The sequence below is a fragment of the Macrotis lagotis genome, chromosome 1 (assembly GCF_037893015.1).
Source record: "Macrotis lagotis isolate mMagLag1 chromosome 1, bilby.v1.9.chrom.fasta, whole genome shotgun sequence".
Classification (NCBI taxonomy): domain Eukaryota; kingdom Metazoa; phylum Chordata; class Mammalia; order Peramelemorphia; family Peramelidae; genus Macrotis; species Macrotis lagotis.
In genome coordinates this window covers 510770850-510796464 of record NC_133658.1, presented here as the reverse complement: position 1 = coordinate 510796464, position 25615 = coordinate 510770850, and the positions used below count along the sequence as shown (strand labels likewise).

Here is a 25615-nt window from a genome sequence, read left to right as displayed (position 1 = left end):
ATGATGTGTTATAGTTAGAAATTATTCTATAATAAATATTGAACACTTATTTGAAAAGTTCAGTGCTAAGTGTTATAAAATACATGAAATTTTAAGTACTGATGTTTTGACTCTTTAAGGCTACAAGATTATTTTGTTAGACCTGCTTGTTGAATATAGAGTAATAATGTTAAACTCTAATAATCCTTTTCTAATAGTGGAGTGTTCAATAATGCTTTGAATTAATTTTTTGCTTTTTAAGTTTTATAACCATTTGCCTCATTCACAGAAACTCTTTAGCGCTAGAGAAGTTGTAGGTAGTTATACTTAAAGCATATGTGTTAGAGATAATTAAAAGCAATTCCATAAGGATCAGGTTTTTTTATTTGTGTGTGTGTGTGTGTGTGTGTGTGTGTGTGTACACATGCATATATGGGAGAAAGAGCACAAGCATTCTGTGCAGATTTCTATCATTGTGGATTTATAATTGTAAAACTAAGATAGATATAATTTACTATATTTATTGTTTTTAAACATTGTCCAACCACATAACTAATAATTTTATCTTTTGCAAACTATAAAACATTGACTTAATATGCTGGATTAAAATTTTTATTTTCTGTAGTTCATCCACAACTTAATTCAGGTTAGGGGATAGCATTTTGCCTCACTCTCTTAGTTTTTAACTGACCTGCAAATCTTTAGAAAAGTTTTAGGCAAATTGAATAATTTAGGGTAGAGAATGTTGGCCTTTTAAATTGTTATACACATAGGCAAGTAATAAGAATATTACTTTATTTTATAACTTTTGTACCTTTTGGAATAAGATAGCAAATTGATAAGTATCAGGCTATTCAGTGAGCAATAGGCTATTCAGTTTTTCATGCTACTATGTATTTCTCAGTGCTAGATTTAATAGGTAACTTGGCACTCAAATTTGGGCTACTAGTTTGAGACTATAGAGTGTCATTTATATAGAGGTATAATTTGAATAAACATCATTAGGGAGTTATTCTGTACTTTTCCCTTCTAAATAGCTTTTAATATTTTAAACCAGATATTGATAAAATTGTAAGTTTTACACAAATAAAATGTCTAATACTTTTTTGAGTTGAAAATAATTAAAAATAATTGCTTTGTAAAGAGTGATATTTAAAGGGTTATCAAGTTTCATTTACTTTTTCTTTAACTTTCCCCTCCCCTCCATCCATTCTGCAGAGAAAGTATCACTCTGCAAAGGAAGCTTATGAACAACTTTTGCAGACAGAAAACCTTCCTGCACAAGTAAAAGCAACTGTCTTACAACAGTTAGGTATGTAAAAATATTTTGGTTTACCCCTCATTACACATTCCCTTTCTATTTGGATATTTTAGGTGGTTGTTTTGATCTTTTTGCTTAACATTCCTAGCACATTTATTTGAAACCCACTGTTATAATTAATTTTTACTTTTATCATTTTAAACAGAAACCCATTCAGTGACTCATTTAAGAAGCATACTTATTGATGTAAATAAAGCATTGCCAGATTTTCATGGTTTTTTCCCTTAGTAAATATTTCATCAATGATTTATATTGGCTTTAACAAACACTACAAGTTCAGAAACCATCTTCATTTTAAAGGTGAGAAGGTGATGTGACCCAGATCACAAATGCCTGCCATTTTTTAATTTTTGGTATTACCAGTATAAAAACTTAAGAGGACAGGTTTTTCTGAATTAGGAATGCTTATTTTATACTCTTTTACTTTTTATACTTACTTGAATGCTATTAATTTTTACATAACTTTTTTGTAGACCTTTTTTTAGAGTATAATTTATCCCAATACCCTTTTAAGATACTCTTGTACACTATGTATGTTTTTGTTAATACTCATGGTACTATTTTTCAGAGAATTTTAAATGCTTATGTAAATTCAGTTTTCTTTTCCATCATATAAATTCTTTTAATAGTTGTTCTATATTTTAGAAATTTAAAAATGCATTTTAGAAGGTAAAAAGCATAAGAAAAATAATACTTTGTCCTTTTTATAATAAATTAGCCTATTAACCTGTTTTTGTAATGAAAAAGTTTTCAATAATTCCAATTTAGCAACATAAAATATTACAGGTAAATATACTAGAATTTTATCCATTTTCATTGTTCCTTCTGAGCAATATTTATTTACATTAAGTTAGATTATAGCCATAATCCACTCTGACAATTTTTCTCATTGCTTCTTTAAACTTTATTCCTTTTAAAGTGTCAGTTACTATGTGCTGGATACAATTTCTTTTGTAGTTCCTCTCCTCCTAACTTTAATAAAGAAATTAATAGGGAAGAGGCCAATTTGTGACATTTTATGTTTTATATATATTTGATGCTAGTATATTCTAGCCTCTTAAAATAGATTGGAACATTAAGTGGCATTTGCTTAGTCCATATTTTGATATTAAAAAATTCTTTTAAAAAACACTTTCTATATACCTGATATTTCAGCAGGTGAGCTTTTATCACTGTAATGCAACTTGTCACTGCCCCTTAAGCAGCAGCTAATGACCAGAGATCATTGCAACTCCCAATCCCAATAACTTACAGCAATAGTAGGTGCAGATAGTAAGAATCATTTTATTCTTCATTTTTATTTATACCTCCATAACATTTGGAAATAGTTCCCATAAGAATTAGGTTTTGCAGTGCAACCAATTTAATGTCCATGTATCAAGCAATTGTGGAATTCTTAGTCTATTGACTGTTCACATATGATTTGAAACATTAGCAAGAAATCGGATAGCTTTTACAAATTTAAAGTAATCTACAACAGAATGGAGCAGAATAACTTCTTTAAAAGTTGTTAATACTGATTTTTTAAAAACAAAAATACTGCAAAATGAAAAGTACTACTCTTCCACAGATATTCTTATTCTTCCATAAAATAGTTCATGATTTCATGGATTACTGTGGCCAAAAAAAAAACCCAAATCTTTTTAAAAAATCATCTGTTAGTGATCATCTTACTGATCAGTTTCTGTGAATTTTTTATTTTAGGCTTGTATGTACATATTAACCCATTTCTGGATCTATCCTTGTTACAGTCTGGTAGGAACTGTATATCAAATTAAGGTTTGCAAAATCCCAGACACCTTGATGGCATGATTATTTGCATACCAGAATAAGACTTTAGAAGAAGGAAAGCTTTGAATATAATAAACTTTAAAAAAAAATACTGATGACCATCTTTTGAGAAGTTGTACCTTTTATGTGCAGAAGGTGCATTCTCAGTATTTTGTTTGTGGTAGGAAGCACTTTTATTTCAAAATTTTATAATACTACATTTCTGAATTTTAGTTTCTCTAAAACATCCTCATGAAGGGCCTTTGTGTCTTAGGAAATAAAGACTGAATATGATACTAACAATTGTTAGTTGAATTGTTTTTTAACTTCACTTTCTAAAAACAGGCTATAAAAATGTCCAATATTTGTGTTTATTGTCTACAATTTGGAATTTTAAAAAATACCAGAAGAAATTCACTATGAAGTATAATTAGCTTACTTTGAATTGTAAATCAACTTCCTTAAACAACATTATTTTGGTGGGGTAGGAGAGGAAAAAAAATAGCAGTAGTGAAAAATACTGGTTTTAGGCTCTAATCAGGTAGGAGTAAAATATACCAATATTCCCATTACATAATTTGTCAAAAGAAAAATTGGTTCATTCAGATCATTTGGAAATTTCTGATTTCTTTGCATTATATATTTAGTGGAAAGTTACTGGTTTAGCCTTCAGGAAACCTGGGTTCAAGTGTTCCAGTTAACTTCCTTAGTCCTAAATGAAATTTCATTATCTATAAAACTTAATGTTAGATCAATTGGTGTCTGTTTCTTGTTTCATAAGCCATTAAGTACTATGGGATTGTCAACTGCGTACTTTTAAATCTGAATTTGTGCACCTGGACTGTGAATTTAAGATTTTTTTATTTGTATTTTAATTAACAGCCCATCAGATAAAAATGCTTAATATTATCTTTGTGTAGTATTTATAGCTTTCCAAAGCACTTTATCATCTGATTTTTATACTTTGAATTTTTAGGTAAGGAAGATAGCAAATATAATTACTTTTTGAAAGCTATGAAAGATCCTGGGGCTAAGGTTAAGACTTTTTCCATATCCAGCTCAGCTTCTTGTCACTAGAATACTGCCACTTTGGATTTTACTAAGTTAAAACCCAGAGGATAGGACTTAACATTTCATATCAAGTTTTCACTGATGTAGTAACTCCCTCTTGACCATCCTAGTTGCCATGTAGTATATTGACAGTATGACAGAGGTCCATTTAAAACTGGAAAAGTTTGTTAATGTTTTGAGCACAGAAGAGAATTATTGAAGATAATTAAATTCTTTTAGTTCGGTTAGCATTTATTAACCATGTATCAACCATTGTGTTCAGTTCAGTAGGGGTTCAAAGAAAAAAGCAAACGGTTCCTCCTTATTGGGGAAAAGTAGCATGTTTGAAGAAAAAAAGAATATATATGGCACTATAGGAGAGAACACTAGGGGAAATGAGATGATCATGACATAATTTCTTTATGAAGTGATCTTTGAAGGAAACTAGGGATTCTGTAGTTTTAAGTATAACGAGTTCAGTATTCAAGGTATGCTATAGTTCATGCAAGATGCTTGGAGACAGAAGATTATTTACAAGATGACAAAAATTCCAGCTTGTATAGAATGTAGACCAAATAAAGAACATTTATGTGCACTTAGCCTGAAAAGGTGTAGGCTAGAACCACATTCTGTAGGTATTAAAAAACCAGATTCTAGGTGTTGTATTTTATTGTAGAGACAAAAGGGAACCACTCAAGCTTCTCTTGAAAACTTTTGGGGGAGAAGATGGGAGAAGGGTGGTATTTTTTTTTTTAATTAACTCAAACAAGATCACCACTTAAATAATTTAGTTTTTGTGATTATTTTTGGCATTTCATTGTAGGGTGGATGCATCACACTGTGGATCAACTCGGAGACAAAGCCACCAAGGAAAGCTATGCTATTCAATATCTCCAAAAATCTCTAGAGGCAGATCCTAACTCTGGCCAGTCCTGGTATTTCCTTGGAAGGTGAGTTCTGCTCAGATTTTTTTTTATGAGTTTTTCTTAATTCCACACTGGGAATTTATATTCTAATATTAAAATACTAATTTCACCCTTACATTAATTTAGTGCATTTTCATTTTAAAATAATTCAGAATAAATTGTGATGGGTTGCCCCAAAATTTGTCTAATTTTCATATTGTTTCTTGCGGTATTATCTTTCAACAACTGATCAGTCTTAACTTCTTATCTTTTCTCTTTTGACATTAACTTTTATTTCCTCACATTTCTCTTTATAGATTTAAAAGAAACTGGTTGGATCTTAAGTTTTAATAATTACTAATAATAATTTTTTTCTCTCTTCCTCATTTGACTTTTTGCCTCAGTTATTTAGTTTTTCTTTCCATTTTTATATTGTATAGTATAGAATATCTATGTTAGTAGATTTGATTTTTAAGGTCTTACTATCTTAATATTTTCTTTTATATCATTTTTCTGATTTAAGGTGAGAACATAGCACTTACCTTAAAGACACAAAAGAAAAGTTTATTTTAACAAAATAATTAAGATTACAAAGAAAATTTAATTATATAGTAGAATGGTGATCAGAATATTTTTTTAAAATCAAGGCCATGAACCTGAATCTAGTTCCCTATTTAGTAAAACTTGTCTTTAAAGATCAAGAAATAAGGCTCCCAAGTTCAAAAAACTATTTAAGTCAAAAGTAGGACCAGAATGTTGTCTCTTGCCTTTTTTTCCCTTAAGAATACATATCCTTGGGGTGGCTAGGTGGTGCAGTGGATAAAACACCGGCCCTGGAGTCAGAAGTACCTGGGTTTAAATCCGGTCTCAGACACTTAATAATGACCTAGCTGTGTGGCCTTGGGCAAGCCACTTAACCCCATTTGCCTTGCAAAAAAAAAAAACCTAAAAAAAAGAATACATATCCTTTATGCATAGACGATTTTTGGACAAAGCAATCGAAGCTATTATCATCTGAAAAATTGCTCTAAATCATTATTTATTAGAGAAAGGGAAGTTAAAGCATCTCTGAGATATACCTCACATCTTTTACATTGACCAATATGACCAGAAAGGATAATGACCAGTGTTGGAGAGGATGTGGGAAACCTGGGACACTAATGCATTGCTGGTGGACCTGTGAACTGATCCATCTTTTCTGGAGAGTAATTTGGAGTTATCCCCAAAGGGCATTAAAAATGTGCATACCCTTTGATCCAGCAATACCACTACTGGGCCTGTATCCTGAAGAGATCATGAAAAATATTTTATATATTATTCATAGCAGCTTTTTGTAGTGACAAAGAATTGGAATTTGAGGGGTGTCCTTCACTTGAAGAATTGCTGAACAAATTATGGTATAAATATGTGATGGAATACTTGTTCTATAAGAAATCATGAGGGACAGGATTTGAGAAAAGCCTGGAAAGACTTACATGAATTGTTGCTGAGTGAGATGAGCAAAACCGGAAGAACATTATATGCATTATCAACCACGTGGGGTGATGATCAACCTTGATCACACCATCAGTGCAATAATCAGGCAATTTTAGGGGATCTGTGATGGAGAATACCATCTTTATCCAGAGAAGGAACTGTGGAGTTTAAACGAAGGCCAAAGATTATTATCTTCATTTTTTAAAACATTTCTTACATATTAACATAATTTTGCTATCTCTAATGTTTTTTGCTTCCTTCTGGATTTGTTTCTTCTTCAAACACATTGTTTTGATCTTTGTATATCAAGGAAACAAATGTTAAGAACATATCAGATTGCCTTCTGTTGGGAGGGAAGAGTCGGGGGGTATTGTAAAATTCAAAACCTTGCCCCACAAAAGAATGTTTGGTAGAAACTACCATTGTATGTTATTGGTAAAGAAATAAATTATTTATATAATTTTAAAAAAGTGTATCTATCCTTTTTATCAAAGATATAAGTTAGTAAACTTAAGGTTGCATTGCAGATTATTGAATGTTAAATTATTTTAAAATGAATGAATTTTAGCATAAGCAGGCTTTCAAATCCACAGTACTTTTCAACACTTAAAATTATTGATCTGTTAGAAGCATTAAATCATTATTTAATTTGATCATTAGCATTTATTTAAGATTTGATTTCCTTCAACTACCTTTCTCTTCATACTTGTCCTTTATGTTAGTCCTATGCTGTTCCTGTTTTCCTTGTCTTAAACTTTTCTAGTTTTTTTTTTTTTTTTTTTTTAGGTTTTTTTGCATGGCAAATGGGGTTAAGTAGCTTGCCCAAGGCCACACAGCTAGGTAATTATTAAGTGCCTGAGGTACTCCTGACTTCCAGTGCTGGTGCTCTATTCACAGCACCACCTAGCTGCTCCTGTCTTAAACTTTTAATGCATAAATGCTATGTTTTACATTAGAGTAATTTTACTTTTTGAAAAATTTGTATATCACTATATCAAGTTTAGGAAAGAACATTTGTTTTCAAGAATTATTGATGGAATAATATAAAATGTCTGCATTGGTAGAATGGGAAATGTATTTTTTGTTTAATTATGAACCTTTTGATTTAGTAAAAAAAATTTAGTAAAAAGTTCCCATTGGTACTCTAAATTGTCTTTAACATCACTTACATTTCTTAAGAACTTATTCTTCTCTTTCCTCCCTGTTATGTTTATAAAGAGACAGAAATTTGAATTTCATTTGGTACAGAGAATTCCTTTGTGAGGAAATATAAAGTTGATACCTTCTGTACAACTTATTGTTTGCTTAAGGAGTAAAGTGATTTGCCCAAACCTATACATTAACTGTATATCAGAAGTCTTTCTGGCTTTCATTCTATTTTCCTAAGATGACTCATGCCTTATAATCAGCAATTTAAAAAGTAGAGGGAAAAAATAGTTCAGCAAAGCCAAATTCCACAGAAAAAATCTTAAATATATGTCGTGTTCCGTACTTTGTCCTATTTTTTTTCCTTTGGGTTCAGCTTTGTTTAGAATTTTAATAAACTTAGGCTGTGAGAGTAGGAGGGTTTGTTGTCACCATCTTTATTTCCTTTTCCTACATGTTACACTTTTTTATAATTTCATATAAATTTCGTCAGTTTTTCCATATTCATTGTTTTTAAAACTCAGTAATAGTCCTTTGTTTTTGTGTAGCATAATTTGTTGAGCCTAAATCATCAATCATGCAATTTATATCTGGTTCCTTGTTATATTGTATAAGGGATGCTGAAAAAAACACTGATGTTTATTAGCCCTATCTTTATATCTTAAATTTCCTTGGAGTATATGCTGAGCCACTGGGATTTTGAGGTCAAAGGGAATAGATTTTTCATACTCTGTTAACATAATTGGAATCTTTGTTGGGTTATTACATCTGAGGTGAAAACTAAGAGTTGTTTTAATTTGTGTTTCTCATTTATGATTAGTAACTTGTTTCACTTTCAGTTATTAATGATTTACAGTTATTTTGAGAACTTTTTGAGGAATGCTTTTGGTTTTATGTACACTCTTTGTCTGTTTCCTGTATGTATTGGATACTGTTAGACCCTTATTGGAAATATTTGTTGCAAAAATATTTTTCTGAGTCATCTTATCCTTATCATTTATGCATAAAAGTAAACAAAAAAACAAAAACTTGTCCAAACACAGGGAAGAACTGAAAAAATGAAAAAATACCTTAACTTAAAAACTTAGCTTTAAATACACCTAGGAAACCTTAAAATCTTTTCAGTTTAATATATTTTAGTTACTTCACATATTTCCACATTATTTTATTTATTTATTTATTTAAGATTTTTCAAGGCAATATGGTTAAGTGGCTTGCCCAAGGCCACACGGCTAGGTAATTATCAAGTGTCTGAGGTCAGATTTGAACCCAGGTACTCCTGACTCCAAGGCTGGTGCTCTATTCAATGCACCACCTAGCCGCCCCCTCACATTACTTTTCTAGAATGTTTGAAGCATTTTTCAGCTCTACCAATGGTCCATTAGTATTTCCATCTTTCCAGAAGGATATAGCAATCTCTAGTGGATAATGACAAGTTGGATATAGTGCTTATCTTAAACTCAGGAAGACCTAAGGTCCAGGTCTAGCCTTAATCTCTGTTGTTTGTTTTCTCCAATTTTTAAGGGATAACAACTCTGAATTGTTGCAAAGATCAAATGAAATAATTTCAATAAAGTACTTAGCATATAGTAAATACTATATATATATAATATATATATAGTGTTAGCTATTATTTTTAGTGTTTAAATAATTTTGATTATATGAAACTGAAAATACTTGAATTATGTGACCAAAAAAATGAAAGTCCATACTTTTTTTTTAACTAGTACTAGCACTTATTGTACTAAAGAAATTTTGGTTGCCTCTCTGATCTGTAGTAGGAATCTTTAAGAAGGCAAAATCTCTGAACTGATGCCTAACTCTACCTACTCAGCATCCTTCTCCCCTACTACCTACCATATTTCCACTCCTTGAACTTGCAACAAAATGCTCACATATACACCCTCCTTGGCCCATATGCAACTCCCTTCTCCCCCATGTCTCCAAATCCTTTCTATCAGTGCTTGTAGATCCAAATCCTAAATTGCATAGGTATTTGCTAAGGCTTTAATGGCAGCACCAGGAAAATATTCCTTGCTGCAAAAGATTGTCTTCAGGACAGCAGAAAAAAAAGAGATAACAGGGCAGCATTCTTGTCTGGATTTATAAGAGCTGAATCCCATAACCTATCTGCCACCTTCCGCCTGAAGCCTCAGAAATCCAAACACCATATGATAACTGCAGTAAAACTGCATAGTAGTTCCCTTTACTGCCGAGCCAAAGAGGTAAGGAACAAAGGGGATGGGGCAGAATACTGTGGTACACATGGTGTATGGAATAAAGGATGAAAGGGGGCTAGGTGACATTGCACTGAGCATTAGGGAAAGAGCACACTGTTCAGGTGGTGCTAATCTGTCCTTCCAAAAGTCTTTTAGGACATACTTTTATGCATATTTATGACTGATGACCAAGGAAGCGCCCTTCATTGGAGTAGGCTAATAATACTTTGAGTTCCAGTCCTCATCTGATGGGTGGAGGTCAGAAAGCGAGCAAATGGAGAAAACTAGGGGAGAAAAAGACTGGAAGGACCAAAGGAGGAAGAAAATTCTAAAGTCCTATTCCTATTACTAAACTAGTTTGGTCTTACATGATTAAAGCCTAGAAAGAAATGGAAACTAATTCAACAGTGATGAAGCAGAAGATACTGTGGACTATTAGAATGACATTATTTCTTTCCTGAGTGGTTTAGCAAGAAATGAGACTTGTCAGTGCAGAATTTATGGCCTGCCTATCAAAAATAGTTTTGAATCTCTGACATTTCACCAAATAGCAAAACACAAACAAAAAACCCCTGGCAACTAATCGAGAATGCAAATATGCAGAAGTGAAAGACAATCTTGAAGATTCCTTAAAAGAAAACATGCCTACTCTTCAAAATACATAAATCTTGAAGACAAGCTTTATACTGATTGAAGGTCTCTCAGAAGAATTCATCATGCCAAAAAACAATGAGCCACCGTACTATAAGAAATGATAGAAGAAAACTGCAAAGACCCTTTGAACACAGAAAACAAAATGCATAGATCACCTCAAGAAAAATTTCAGTGCTTCAAGCTTCAAAAAAATGCAAGTGATTAAATTTATCAGTTCCATTGAGAAACAAATTCTGCTAGTGACCAGGAGAATCTTCAAATAAAAAGGAAAGAAAATTTTTGCCTTCATTTTTGTTCTTAATCTATTTCTGTTAACAATTTTTAAAATGTTTATACTAATCCTTGAACCAGAGTTAGAGAATAAAAGGGAGTATACATAATTATCTTTTGATCTTAATAATTTTTTGATCTAGACATGGAGTCTAAAGATCATAGAATAGAATCTACTTCTCCAGGACATATTGTTAAGTTGTGTGTGATTTGTAATCTTAGAAGGTTAATAATAATAAGTCGGGCACTTACATTCTGGTATTCTGTGTACAATTGTCTTTTTATTTAAAAAATTATTTTTTTTCTTTTTCCTCCTCAGGTCACAGATTAATATTTGATACTTAGGTACTTGTAATATTATAGATCTTGGCTTTTAAATTGTACTTAGAAAATGTGAGTGACATTCATAAAAATCTGAAAATTTTCAGATATGTGTTGGGTACTATAAGTGGTGATTTAGAAATCAGAAGACCCAAGTTTTTTGAATAGTGCTATATACTCACTATTTTCACCTGAGGGCAACACTCTCTCCTGATTCTCCTACCCATTTTACTATTTCTTCACATTTTTCTTTGTTAGAGCCTCATTCAGATAGCACCCTCTAACCTGAGATTTTCCACAGGGTTCTGTCCTGGGCCCTCTTTTACCTCTCTCATATTTCACTTGAAGATCTCATCACTTTCCATGGATTTAATTACATCTTTATGTTGGCAGTTTTCAGATTCACCTCTCCTGCCTTCTTGCTGACCTCCATTTTCACATTTCAAACTGGATGTCCAGTAGATATCTTCAATTTTACATAGCCTAAATAAACTCATTTTTCTTTCTCTTTACATGCACCCCCCCTTCCTATTAATTTAGAAGACTTACACTATCCTAATCCATTAGCCTCTAAACCTAGATTTATGTTGTACTCCTTACTGTCTCTCAATAACTGTAAATTTTATCTCTCAAATATGCTTCCTTTTTCCTCTCATCATAGATCACTATTGCCTGCCTGGTAGTCTGCCTGTTTCATATTTTGACTCCCTCCATTTTATCTGCCATCACAGCGTTTCTCCTAAAATACAACTGGCCACGTCATCACCTTTATTAAATGGCACCCTATCACTTCCTATATATGGTATTCAAACATTTCATAACCTAAATCCTTGTCCTTACATGTCCCAATTTTATGTCCCTATATTCTACAGGAAGCCTTCCTAATTCTAGGGCCTTCCCTCCATTATTTTCTATTTTATTGTATTTATACCTTGTTTGAATTTAATTGTTTCTCCTCTTTTCCCCAATTAGATTGTGAGTTTCTTGAGGGCAGGGATTTTAAAAACTTAATTTGTTTCCTCGTTATTTAACAACTGATATTTAGTTGATGCTTAATAATGATTGTTTTTCACCTGAATTTTCTCCCTTTTATCTTTTACCTGAATGTGAATAATTATCTGTTTCTCTTCTAAGTTTTTATGTTATGATCTTTAATTATTATTTAGATTATGCTATTAATTATTGGATGTGGGTTAAACTTAATTTCTGCCAGAATGTTTTCCAGTTTTCCCTGAAGTTTTCTTCATGAGAGTTCTTTCCTAAGTAATGTTTTTCACTTCTTTTTCTGGATAAATTTGATAATATTTTATTGATTTATGTAAATTATCCCTTTCATAATTTGACTGTTATTAATATGAAATTAACTTTATTGGCATTTAATTTTTCTAATATTGGCATAGCCCCTCCATGACCTCTGATAATTCTTCCTGCTATTAAAGAGGACTTTGTGATTGAATTTACACATTGAATATACTTTGAAAGTTGGGATTGATTCCCAATTAATGACTGCATTTACCATTATTTTAGTGGGATTTCTTTTTCTATTTTTCACTTTGGAATTTTGTTAATTCTTTTATAGAAATGCTTTTATTTTTATTGTTTTTATTTTGGATCTTTGCGGAAAGCTATTTGTATCATCTAGTTTTGATTTCTGATTCTTTGGAATTTTAAATAAATTTGCAAATAGGGATATTATTATCTCCTTGACTTAACTTTAAACCTTCAAATTGTTTTCTCTTCTTGGCTGTTACTATGCTAACATTTCTATAACTAGATCACTTAAAAGCAGTGAGAGTAGACATCCTTGTTTTATTATGTAGAATCTAACTTTAATGAGATCATTTAAAAATTCGACAAAACCCAAAAAAGTATCATATATTCAAAGGGGTAGATTCCTCTAAGCCTATACTTTGTAGGGGAATTCATATTTTTCTTAATGGAACCAATATTTTCAAAAATTGCTTTTCCCTCTCTTTTCTCCACAATTAGTAAATATTTCAGTCCCTTCCTTTCTTAGTGGTAAAGAACTATCACATCTGGCTTATTTTCTTTGAACCATTTCCCTTAATTCTTTCTACCTTTACAACTTGGCTAGATTATAACAATACCCTCCCAGCTCTTTTAGCCTGTGACTTCTACCTCCAGAATAATCTACATGCAGTTACCAGTTTAATTATCCTAAAGCAGTACTCAGTTCTACATTCCCTTGCCCCCAAAGCCTAAGTGTATATCTTAGTGCCTCCCAAGTAAAAAACAAATTTTTTTTTCAGATTTGAAACTTCTTTCATGGTATAATTCGTTCCTCTCTTCTTCCTCAGTATTCCCCTTAATCTTTCCTATGTTTTATCAAAACTGGACCATTTTATGTTGTGTACATAGATATCATTTCTACCCAAGTAATTCCCAAATTGAAATTTCAGTCCCATCTTTCTAGCTATTTGACATTTCCAAGTGAAAGTTCTATCATATCATCTCACTATATTTTAAAATAATACTCATCAAACTTCCAAAACCAGTTATCTCTCATGACTTGCTTTTCTCTTCACTTGTTTCCTAATCACACATTTTGAAACCTTTGAGAAATCTGACTTTCCCTACTCCTTTTTTGCTATACTCTAATATATATGGTAACACAAGCTGTGAATACATACATAGTTGGGTGAATTAGTGTGCAGGAAAGTTCCATGGACTTTTAAAAATCAAATAGAGGAGTTTATGTTAGATCCTGAAGGACTTAAGGAACTTTGGAAACCTATTTCATTTAAGAGTAAACTGGTAATACCTGTGTTTATGGAAAAATTACATTTTGACAGCTATGGAGTATTGTTTGAAAAGGATAAACATTGAGTCAGGAAGTCCAACTTAGAGGACACTCTATAACACTCCAAAAAAGGCTTAATGGGAACTCCCTATTCATTGTTTGCTATATTAGTATTGAGAAGTTAGCAACTAATGGAATGTCATCTGAGAGATATAATGTCAATAAGAATAATAGACATATTACAAATAATAAGTTGTAGTCATGGAAGCCCAGGAAGATAGAGGTAACTTTTTATTACAGATCAAAAGACTAGTGAGTTCTAAGGGAAAGATTAATTCTGATACAAATCTTTAATTAAATAATTCTGTCTTTCTTTGTATTCCCCCAGTACTTAGCACAGTAACTTTGACATGAAATATAGTGTTAAATGTATAATTATCAGAGAAACTCAAACCTTTCACTCCCTGATGTCCACAAGTATAAAAATCAGAACAAATGTGATGGAAATGTGAAGAAGTCAGTACTGGATTGAAACTCAAAACAGAAGTGCTAGATAGATAGATCTGTGTATCATATATATAGAAATGATCATTAAGCAAAAGGGAAATGAGATCAGTTGTAGATTGACAAGAGACTATATCTCCACAATTAGTGGCTATGATATGGATGATAGAGTCAGAGAGGTAGGAGGTGAAACAGAGTATCAAATTTATTGTCTCAGAATCCCAAAGAAGATAGAGGAAGAGAAAGAGGATGATAAGCAGTGCTAGATACCAAAGAGGAGAAATAATGAATGATGATACGAAAGGGTCATCAGAATTGATGCACGCATTTTTTTTTCCTAATTATAGAGAGTCTTCAGTAGTCTGGTCTAGTTTTTTTTTATACATATGCATGGATATGTTATAATGATGGAATAGAGAAAGGGGTTGTCAAAGAATAAAATTTTTCAGAACATCTATAAATGCTGGCACCTTGAAAATAGACTTTTTTGGTCCAGTTACCAACACATATTATTTATACAAAAGAGCAACATTATTGATATTCCCATGGAAAAGTAAAGCTAAAGACAAAAGCATGTTGCCTCTAAATGACAGAATGGTTCACAGACTCTTTGGACTAGGAAACAATGGAGTTGATAAGAATTGTTTTCATTATGCATTGAAAGACAATAATAAAAATCTTTTCATGGATACTTCATCATTTCTTCTTATAGTGCTCATGATGGGTATAATCAGAGACTACCATGAAGATAATCATAGCTTATGAACCTACATCTGTTGGAGAGGATGAAAAGGTAGAAAAATAATTTGACAAAATATTTCAAACCGAGTGAAAAATATACTTTGATATTCTTGGATTTTAATGAGACCGTTGACATAAGGAAGAAAAAAGAAAAGTGCTGTTGAATCAGAAAGGTCAACAACTTGTTGACTGCATCAAAGCTTCTTGTCTTTATATCATTAATTCATTTTTTTGGACAAATTAGAAGAGTGTGCAGGATGAAGGCCAACCTCCCCTGCTTCCCCAAATGAAATTGATGGAAAATTTGTGCAGAGATACCATAGGCTAGTAGAACAGAAGTTAAAATAAGCATCAGATTACAACAAAGGATAAAATCAAGAAGTTTCTTCATCTAAATACAAGGCATTCCACCTGACTTATTCAGATAAACTATGGCTATAGAAAACTGAAAAGGCAAAGATCCTGACCTTGGTTATCACCCTTTATTTTGAAACTATATAGAACAATTGCCAGAGCTAGGTGGCCAAAAAGAACCTAGGAACTATCTTGACCCGGAAACAGTTAATCTGCGTGTGTTTGTGTGTGTCCGTCCCCTTCCTTAATGATAATCATTTATGCATCTTTGTAATTATTCATAAGTATGATTTGCTAGCTACGCCTGAGATATCTTTCCCTCTGAACTCTGGGTGACCTGAAACTATTTCTTAGGAGACTGCCATACAACATCATTGACCCAATATGATTAACAAGATGGGCTTTTTTTCACCCAAGGAAAAGATTGTTATCATTAAAACATTGTGTGATTTTTTTTTTTCTCCAAAGACAATCTAGCCTTTCTCCTTCAATATTTGGCCTGCTTCATTATAGATCAGCATGGTCATGCAACATATATATATATATATATATATATATATATATATATATGTGTGTGTGTGTGTGTGTGTATGTATATATATACATATATATATATATACATACACACACACACACACACACACACACACACACACACACACACAAATAGACCCAATCTATATAGGTTGATCATCTAACTGTAGATAATAGTCTGCACAGTAAATTTTCTTATTCTACTTTGGTTATCTTGTACAGTTGGGTTTAGTTCTTTCAGTGATTCTGCAGAATTCCAGATCTTGATGGAACTGGGACCAAGGAATTAGGGATATCTTTGTAAAAAATCCATGATTACAAAAATTACTTGATAATGTGAAGGCAGATGATAAGAACAGACATCTCAAATGTTACACTGATACTCATAATGAAAACATTGGAAAGGTTCTGATATGGATATGAAAACTTGCAAAGCATTAAAAAGGCATGTTTTTTCCTACTCTGATGGAAATGAATACAGATCCACTGAAATTATGCTTCATCATGTAAAGAGGGTATAGGAATTGTCATTGTCTATAAATTTTGAAGCAAAATTATTTCTATAATGTTAATAACCTTTTTCAAATGACTTATGATTTTATAATTCATGGAGCTAATTTTATGTAACTTCTTAATTTCAAAAAGATGCTTCCAGAAGTCTTTTATTACCTAAAAATTAAAGAATTTTTTAAGTCTGTTTTTCCTTGGGGAACCACAATATAAATTTATAAATTGCTTTATGTAGATCAGTATTACCTATGCCGTTTGTTTTTTGTTTGTTTTTACTTGTAACTGTGTTTTAATGTAATAATAAAATCAACTTGGTTGTTTTTGCCACCCTAGGGAATGTTGTAAGTGTTTAGACCATGAAAATTTCTAAATGCAGTCCACAAATTCAACCTATCTATTGCTTTAAAAAAATTAAACTTTAATCAAACTAAATATAATACTGAAATATTAGTTAATGTAAATGCATCTTGGGGAATATTTAATGTACTTTTATACTTTAGTAATATACAGCACCTCCTTGGAATAGTTGAACCATTTTATAATGTAGTAATAAAATTTTCTTTTCCTCCCCAACCCCCCCCCCCCCCCATCCTTCTCAGGTGCTATTCAAGTATTGGAAAAGTTCAGGATGCCTTTATATCTTATAGGCAGTCAATTGATAAATCAGAAGCAAGTGCAGATACGTGGTGTTCAATAGGGTAAGACATTGCATGAGAAAAACAATATAATTTTTTATATTTTAAAACAAATAACTATTTATCCTGTTCCACATACTGTATATCTTGTTGGGCTTAATAATCTTCTTGAAAAAATATTTAATTCTTTGTTCTCTATTTCCTTTTTTTCCTCCTTTTTTTTCTTTTTTTTCTTATTTATTTTTTTTAGTGTGCTATACCAACAGCAAAATCAGCCTATGGATGCTTTACAGGCTTATATATGTGCTGTGCAATTGGATCATGGCCATGCTGCAGCCTGGATGGACCTAGGCACTCTGTATGAGTCCTGCAACCAGCCTCAGGATGCCATTAAATGCTATTTAAATGCAACTAGGAGCAAAAATTGTAGTAATACCTCTGCCCTTGCAGCACGGATTAAGTATTTGCAGGTAAACTTTAAATAGCATTTATAAAAGAGATAATTTTGCCCATGACACAGCAGGCAGGAAGAGGGTGGATGGATGACTGGCAAATTTGTCTAGTTGTGTCATGGTGTTTATGACCTGTTCCATACTTTGTATACATATCATAGCTTGCAGTATTATTTTATGTTCCATTTTTAAGTGAGATATGAAGTATTTCTAATATGCTCTTTTGCACATTTACTCAGTTGATGCATATTGATTTACATAACTTTTTTTTCTATGTATTGTCTACATTTTTAAGTTTTCATAGCATTTTAGAGAAAGAACACAAACACTGTCTTTCACTCTTACTTGAAGTTTCATAAGATAATAATTATGAGAGCTCAACTTTGTTCTGATTCTCACAAAGGTTTATATTCTGGTTACCCTCTTTATCCTTAGTATCTTTCTAAAACCCCAAATTTAGAATCTATTTTCTTTAAAACATAATTAGCTACAGCATGTAGGAAGATTTAGTGGACTTGCTCTTACTAAAGTAGGCTTGTGTTAAATTTGCTTTTTACATAATTTTTCCTAGGCTCAGTTGTGTAACCTTCCACAAGGTAGTCTACAGAATAAAACTAAATTACTTCCTAGTATTGAGGAGGCATGGAGCCTACCAATTCCCGCAGAGCTTACCTCCAGGCAGGGTGCCATGAACACAGCACAGCAGGTGAGAAGTTGGGTTATATTCTGCAGGTGCCCAGCTTTAAGGGTTATTTCAATCTTTAGTGGTCAAGCTTATTTTATTAAGTGCAGGACTGGCTTTCTTGATAATAAAAAGCCTTTGATTTAATTACAAAGGGATTCTAGATCAAGGTAATACTCCCTATAATGTGGGAGAAATTTGGGGTACCAATTTAGAACCTTTGTGGATTTTCGTGATTTTGAGAGAGATTTCTCAAGTAGAAATGCTGCAGTGATTATATTATTTAAAAAAAAATGAAATCCCAAGGAAGGTACACATTCCTCCACTGATAATTCGTTTGATTTTGATTTTCAATCATTGTAATCAGCTATGTCCACATAGCTCTGAAAATTATGCAGCTTATAAAAGTTTTTAATTTGAAGGAAAGAATTAAGAGTATATAGAACCATATTTTTGTCTTCCTTCTGTGATTCTTAGGCTTGTAAACCTCATCATCCAAATACTGAACCTGTATTAGGCCTCAGTCAAACACCAATTTCACAGCAATCCTTGCCACTACACATGATTCCTTCTAGCCAAGTAGATGACCTGTCCAGTCCTGCCAAGAGGAAAAGAACATCTAGTCCAACAAAGGTATATATTCTAGAGAACTAGAAAACCCCAATCAAAAATCAGGCCCAAAATGCACGAAGATTTTTTAAATTGCCACAACATTTGTTCTGATTTTTATACTTGTGGACATCAGGGAGTGAAAGGTTTGAGTTTCTCTGATAATTATACATTTAACACTATATTTCATCATGAAATCCTAGCATCATAATAAATTAAGCTAGAGATCAGATTACATGCATCAGGCCATTTTATCCATTTCCCTGCTAAGATTTTAAAACGCTTTTCACCATCACTTTCCAGTAGCACTAAAGTAAAGAAAATGTTGGGATTAAATGACAGCATACTTTTTTAAAAAGGAGTCATTTGTTTCATAATTTGAGGGTGGTGGGTGTGAGGGAGGGTTTAAAGAATCAATATGGTTTTTCATAGATATATATATATATATATATGTATGTGTTTATATATATATATGTATATATGTGTGTGTATATATGTGTGTATATAGTATTAATGATTCCCCTCAAAATTTAGTACTAACTTCTCAAATTATCAATTACTTTTGATAGAACTTAGTATTTTAAAAAATTTCATAGATATATTTCAGTATTTTTTCCAATTCATTGTCATTTAGTCCCCATTGATTATTGTTTGGAATAGCCATTATATTCTTTAATGATGTTAACTTTTTAACATGGTTTTCTTCAGAATACTTCCAGTACCTGGAGTAGTGGCCATACAGTGTCACATCCTCCAGCACAGCAACAAGTTCATTCATGGTGCTTGACACCACAGAAATTACAGGTATGTATGTATGTAAATACACAAGAATATTTTAAGGTTTATATTTTTTGTTTTAGATTGCCCACAGATTTTATTACAGGAAAATTTATCCTTTGGAAAATAAATCCATTACTCAGCAATTATTTGGGTGCCTCGGATGCTAATTAATTAGTTTAACCGAAAAAACCCTGAATATGATATCAGAAGGCATGAATTTGAGTCTGGACACCTTTGGGAAAAGTTTTAACTTCCTCAAGTCTCTGCATTCTGAACTGTAAATGTGAGATATAGATACACACACACACACACACACACACACACACACCTATTTATATGCCTTCATTGTTTGACACTGGATAGAACACTGGCCCTGGAACCAGGAGACCTGAATTCAAATCTGGCCTCAGACACTTAATTACCTAGCTGTGTGACCCTTGGCCAAGTCATGTAACCCCATTGCCTTACAAAAACAGCAAAAAAAGAAAATTAATTGAACTAAGATGCATAATATATACTATAATATGCTATATGTTAATTTTGCTATTACTGTAAAAACAGACTATCTACTTGTTTCATATCAAAATATCTCTTTGATTTACCTTGGTAGAAAATAAGATAGATATAGGTAGAATCAAGCTCCTAATATAAAGTACAACTCTTGCCAGAATTAGAGTCATTGCCTAATTTTACATTTAGTGAATTATAAGAGATTGTGTCTTAAAGTTACTCAATATAAGGCAAAGTCTTGATTGTGTGTTTGGTGTGCTAACTAAACATGCAATTCCCCCCCCCCCTTTATTTTGTGATAATAGTGAAACCTGGAGTTAGTGTTAAAGGGAATGAGAAATGAGGTGTAGATCATTATTACACAGCATTGGAGTAATATACTATACATTTTCATTATAATTTAAATATAACGGTATCTCTAAAACCAAACATTATTGTGAAATGTGACTAGAAAAGAACATTGTTAAGTAAACTGCTATTAAGAAAACACTCCACATTAGGTATCAAAGAACACTACAATTGAGCACACTCACACAGAATAAACATAGTGTTTATCTCATCAAAGTATATTAAAGAGATTAAATGTATATATTCATATGAGGACTCCCAGGGTAACCAAATTTAAAACATTTAAAATCATTGGAATATTTTGTATAATTGGGAAAATTTTGGATCTTCAAAAAACTATTTATCAGAATGGTCTAGTTGAAAGATTGCTGAATGAAAGGAATTGTAGATTTTGACATGTAGCTATTGCATGAGATTCTTGCTTTCTTCAAAAGATTAAAATCTAGAAGTAGCAAAAATAATAGAATTATAAAGTTGGGAGGAACTAGAAAGACATACATTGTCTAGTACCTCTGAGGCAGGAGATTATGTAATTTATGGTAGTCAAAACATCTGATTTATAACAAGTTCAATTGGAAGTCAAGGAGACCACATTTCATGCACTTATACTATTTTGAATGACAGGAAGTTCTTTCTCTGGCTTTATTTGTTTTATATGCAGATGTGGTAACCATTTTATATTGGGCACATGTGAATTTTAATTTTAGTGGCTCTTTTCCATTTGCCCTTTTCTAGCACTTGGAACAGCTTCGTGCAAATAGAAATAATTTAAATCCAGCACAGAAACTAATGCTGGAACAACTGGAGAGTCAGTTTGTTTTGATGCAACAACATCAACAGGTGTGTATTAAACTGATTCTAGGATTTATAAGGTATGCTTTCTTATTTTATAAAGTTGGGAGTCATTTTTAGTGCTGTTTCATACCCATTTAAATTAACAGAATATTTTCTAATTGCTTTTATCAAAATTCAGTTTGATTAAAATTCAGTTTGATATGTACTTTATAGAATCAGAAATAAGTTTTTAGAGGAAAGCTAAGCATTAAAAAATCAAACAGCATTCCTTTTTTTTTTAAAAGTGCCTCCTTGGTGCCAAGTATAACATTTGGTATTTTAGATATAAAAGTGAGTTAGACTGTATTTCAAGAAAACTTTCATTCTACTTGGGGAATGAGGAGAGGCATATAGCATATTCACAAATAATCCATTATGATATAGTATATTTCAAATAAATGCAGAAAAGAGGATTTGAATTGAAAATGTAAAACAAAGTTTGCATGGTTTAGTTTTTTTCTGAATAATTGAAAGACAGCTAAGTGGCATAGTGAATAGAGCCACTGGCCTTATAATTCAGGAGGATGGGAGTTTAAATCCAGTATCAGACCTGACACTTAGTAGCCATGTGACTTCGGCAGGTCACTTAATACTGACTCCCTCACACCCAGGACCATCTCCAATCATCCTTATTCATAGCTGGCCATTGATATGATGGCTCTAGAGGAGAAAGTGAAACTGGTGACTTTGCACGGCATCCCCTCACTCCAATCCATGTGCTTGTCCTGGTATCACCTCCCTTGATGTCATGATCATCTTCAAGATTGAAGGACAAACATCATCATCATTATCATGAATAATGTGAAGATGAAACCATCTAGTGTTTGTCAAGAGAAATTAATTCAAAATTGAGTATTCAAACCTCCTATCCCTTTTAGTGCAAGGTATTTATGTCTCCATACTTTCTCTGCTTTCATTTAAATTTATTTAAACTTCCTGGACATCTGAAACATTAATTTTACTTTTTAGTTAAGGTATAATCAAGTGGTAGATGGAAAGAAAATTGAGTACTGCTGATAAAAGATAGTTAAAACATTTCTGAGACCTTGACAGGAAGGACTCCTTCCTTCTTTTCAAGGAAAATAAACTGCTTTTTTTCCCTACTTCCCTCATCAATAAAATGTTCAGCATCTAAGAAAAAACCTGTTCACATTGTACAAGAAAGCTTGATTTTTAAAATTGAGTTTCATAATTTTATCTATATTTTTAGCCCATAGAAATAAACATTACAATGAATTGATCATTTATTGACTACTTGTTAGCACCTCTTTTTTTTTTTTTTTTTTTTTTTGGATTCACATGAATAATTATCTTTAACTTTTTTCCCATAGATGAGACAAACAGGAGTTGCACAGGTACGAGCTACTGGAATTCCTAATGGGCCAACAGCTGACTCATCACTGCCTACAAACTCTGTCTCTGGTCAGCAGCCACAGGTTGCTCTAACCAGAGTGCCTAATGTCACTCAGCCTGGAATCCGTCCAGCCTGCCCTGGACAGCCTTTGGCAAATGGACCCTTTCCAGCAGGCCCAGTTCCCTGCAGTACAGCAAGAACGCTGGGTAGTACAGACACTATTTTGATAGGCAATAATCACATAACAGGAAGTGGAAGTAATGGAAACGTGCCTTACCTGCAGCGAAACGCACTCACTCTACCTCATAACCGCACAAACCTGACCAGCAGCGCAGAGGAGCCGTGGAAAAACCAACTCTCTAACTCCACTCAGGTAATAGGATTACAACTGTATTATTGACTTGATTTAGCTAAAAATTTTGCCTATAATTTCATCTTATTAATAAGCCCTGGAGGGGGGAAACCTTGTTCATTTTTTTAAAAAGATAATATTGATTTGAAGACCTTTATTGCCATCATTAAATCATATTTTGAGAGTTATGGTATATATGGGCATATTCAGTACAAGTTCAACTTTGCCATTTGTATCTGTTTTTTTTTTTTTAATTTTTTATTGATGTGCTTTTCTTCCCATTTACATTTTTGTCATAATAGTGTATTGTTCTAATTGCCTCATTTTGCCATTAATCATGTCATTTTGCAATTAGTTCATATAAGTCTTGCCCTATTTTTCTTATTCGTTGTTTTTTAGTACAGTGATTTTTTTTTTTATTTTAGTCATCACATTTTCATTAGCCTTTCATCAAATTGATATGTATTTCTTGTTTTCGGTTTGTTAATTCTATTGCTCCTATAAATGCTTTGGTGTATATGGAACTTTAGTTTTTTTTATGAATGATTTTTCTAGGGAACAAAAAGAAAAGACTGCCTCCCAGTGAGATCTGGGGCAGGGGTGGGGGGGGTGTTATTAGAGAGCTGGATCAAAGGGTATGGATATTTTAGTCACTCAGTATAATCCCAAATTATTTTACAGAATAGTTGGATCAAATCAACAGTATTGATGAAAGGTAACTAACAAAGATTTCTTCCCACTTTTGGCTCTAGCTTTCTTTAATGCTGGAACTTAAAAGACATATGCTTCCTTTTCCAGAGGAAGGTGGATGGCATTTAAGTGGCAATGGAGCTACATTAGGTTCTCAAACCACTACAAATGAAGCCTAATAGCATCTTGTTCTTGAGGCCAAGTGCCATTCCCAGAGTGATTCAGGAGAACTGCACTGGCAGATCCTTGCCAAGATGATCACTTTGTTAATGGCTGAGCGTTGCATCTTTTGATAGCATGAAACTTTAGTTACCCAAGAGCAATCTTTTCCTCCTAGGTTACTGAATAAATTTAGACCTTTGTTAAATCAAGACAGGGATGGTTATTTGGTTGACTTGTAGAAAAAAACCTATTTATTTTTACTTCATTAAGACTTTAAATTCTCTTAGACAGATATATCAAGGACTTCTCATTTACTTCCATTCTTTTCCTCTGGAAATAAAATCTATATATAGGAGTTATTATATTCATTGTAAATTTTTTTTGGGCTAGAAATTTCATAATGTCCCCACTTTGATAGTATAAACCTGATGAAAATGGAGAGAAAACAGTAACTTTTTTATCTTACTCTTCTTTAACAGATAATCTGGAATTTTATCATTTAACCTGCAGGCAGGTTTCTTTAACATTATGTACACCAAACTTGTATTATTAATACTCAGTATTTTGAATTTATTCAAACAATCTTAAGTGCGGGTGAATACAAGGTTATTTGTGAAGGAGGGCACAAACTGGTGTATTAGGATAGAGTTGAAGTCGTATTTGAATTATCAAATCAGTAACAATTAAGTTCCTGCCATGTGCTTTATCATTAAAAAATCTCCATTTACATAACAACTATGATTTTTTTAAAGTCATTTCATTAAACAATGCTTCAGTTTTTGTGATTTAAGTTTCTTCCTAATTATATTACGTCAGTTCTATTTGTTAAGTTTTGTATTGTACAAAATAACATGGAAAAAGTTCCACAAGATCATTGGGCTAAATGTTTTCAATTTTGTTTGGAGTTTTTTTTAGGTTTTTTGCAAGGCAATGGGGTTAAGTGGCTTACCCAAGACCACACAGCTAAGTAATTATTAGGTGTCTGAGGTCGGATTTGAACTCAGGTACTCCTGACTCCAGGGCCAGTGCTCTATCCACTGCGCCACCGCCCCACGAGTTCCTTTTTAAACGAAATTTAATCAGGACTGTCTTGATTACAGAATGGCTTTCTTATACTAATTTTGTTGTTTGAGAGACTGTTGTTAACACACCAAAATGCACTCAAAAACAAACAAAAAAAACTATCATTTTTTGTTGATATTTACTAAATGTTTCATTTAATCAAAAAATTTTTGATGAATAATTAATTGACCTTTGGACATTACAGAGAAATGACCACCCCCATTTCAATATGTATTAGCTTTTCTTTTTTTTATTATGGACATATTTTTACTTTATACAAAATGTTATCTAATTTTATATATATATATATATATATATATATATAAATATATATAATCTGCATATACAAAATGTTGTGTAATCATATATATAATCTGCATCGTCTGTATATGATCATTTTTAAGTTTTGTATGTGTTCAGCATAAATTGGGAATAGTGATTTATACAAGATTAATATTATGTACTTAGCAGAATTGCTTTCTTACAGTAGTGTTGTCAGTCATTTGAGATGTGTTTTGATATAGATTCATGATATTGATGACTTCGTACACTCATTTTGAAATTACAACAATCTTGACATATTGACAGTAGCGTAGTCAGTGTTTCGAGAGATTAAATTTCAAAACAAGT

General features: G+C 32.2%; 1 protein-coding gene across 9 annotated transcripts in view; it reads left to right on the top strand.

Moving 5' to 3' along the window:
* The window catches only part of KDM6A (lysine demethylase 6A), a 270454-nt gene that overhangs the window by 186827 nt on the left and 58012 nt on the right, over window positions 1-25615 (top strand). For 3 of the 9 annotated variants that reach the window (XR_012474018.1, XM_074214140.1, XM_074214138.1), the window contains 9 exons: window positions 1198-1291; window positions 4944-5070; window positions 17115-17213; window positions 17401-17620; window positions 18174-18308; window positions 18762-18917; window positions 19602-19697; window positions 21267-21371; window positions 22697-23092. Coding sequence is in view for 8 of the 9 variants with exons in the window: in XM_074214140.1 (XP_074070241.1) it covers window positions 1198-1291; window positions 4944-5070; window positions 17115-17213; window positions 17401-17620; window positions 18174-18308; window positions 18762-18917; window positions 19602-19697; window positions 21267-21371; window positions 22697-23092 (1428 nt within the window). In the remaining variant the exon portion in view is untranslated. The remainder of the gene's footprint in view (window positions 1-1197; window positions 1292-4943; window positions 5071-17114; window positions 17214-17400; window positions 17621-18173; window positions 18309-18761; window positions 18918-19601; window positions 19698-21266; window positions 21372-22696; window positions 23093-25615) is intronic. The other 6 variants (XM_074214139.1, XM_074214134.1, XM_074214133.1 and 3 more) reach the window with 6 other exon arrangements.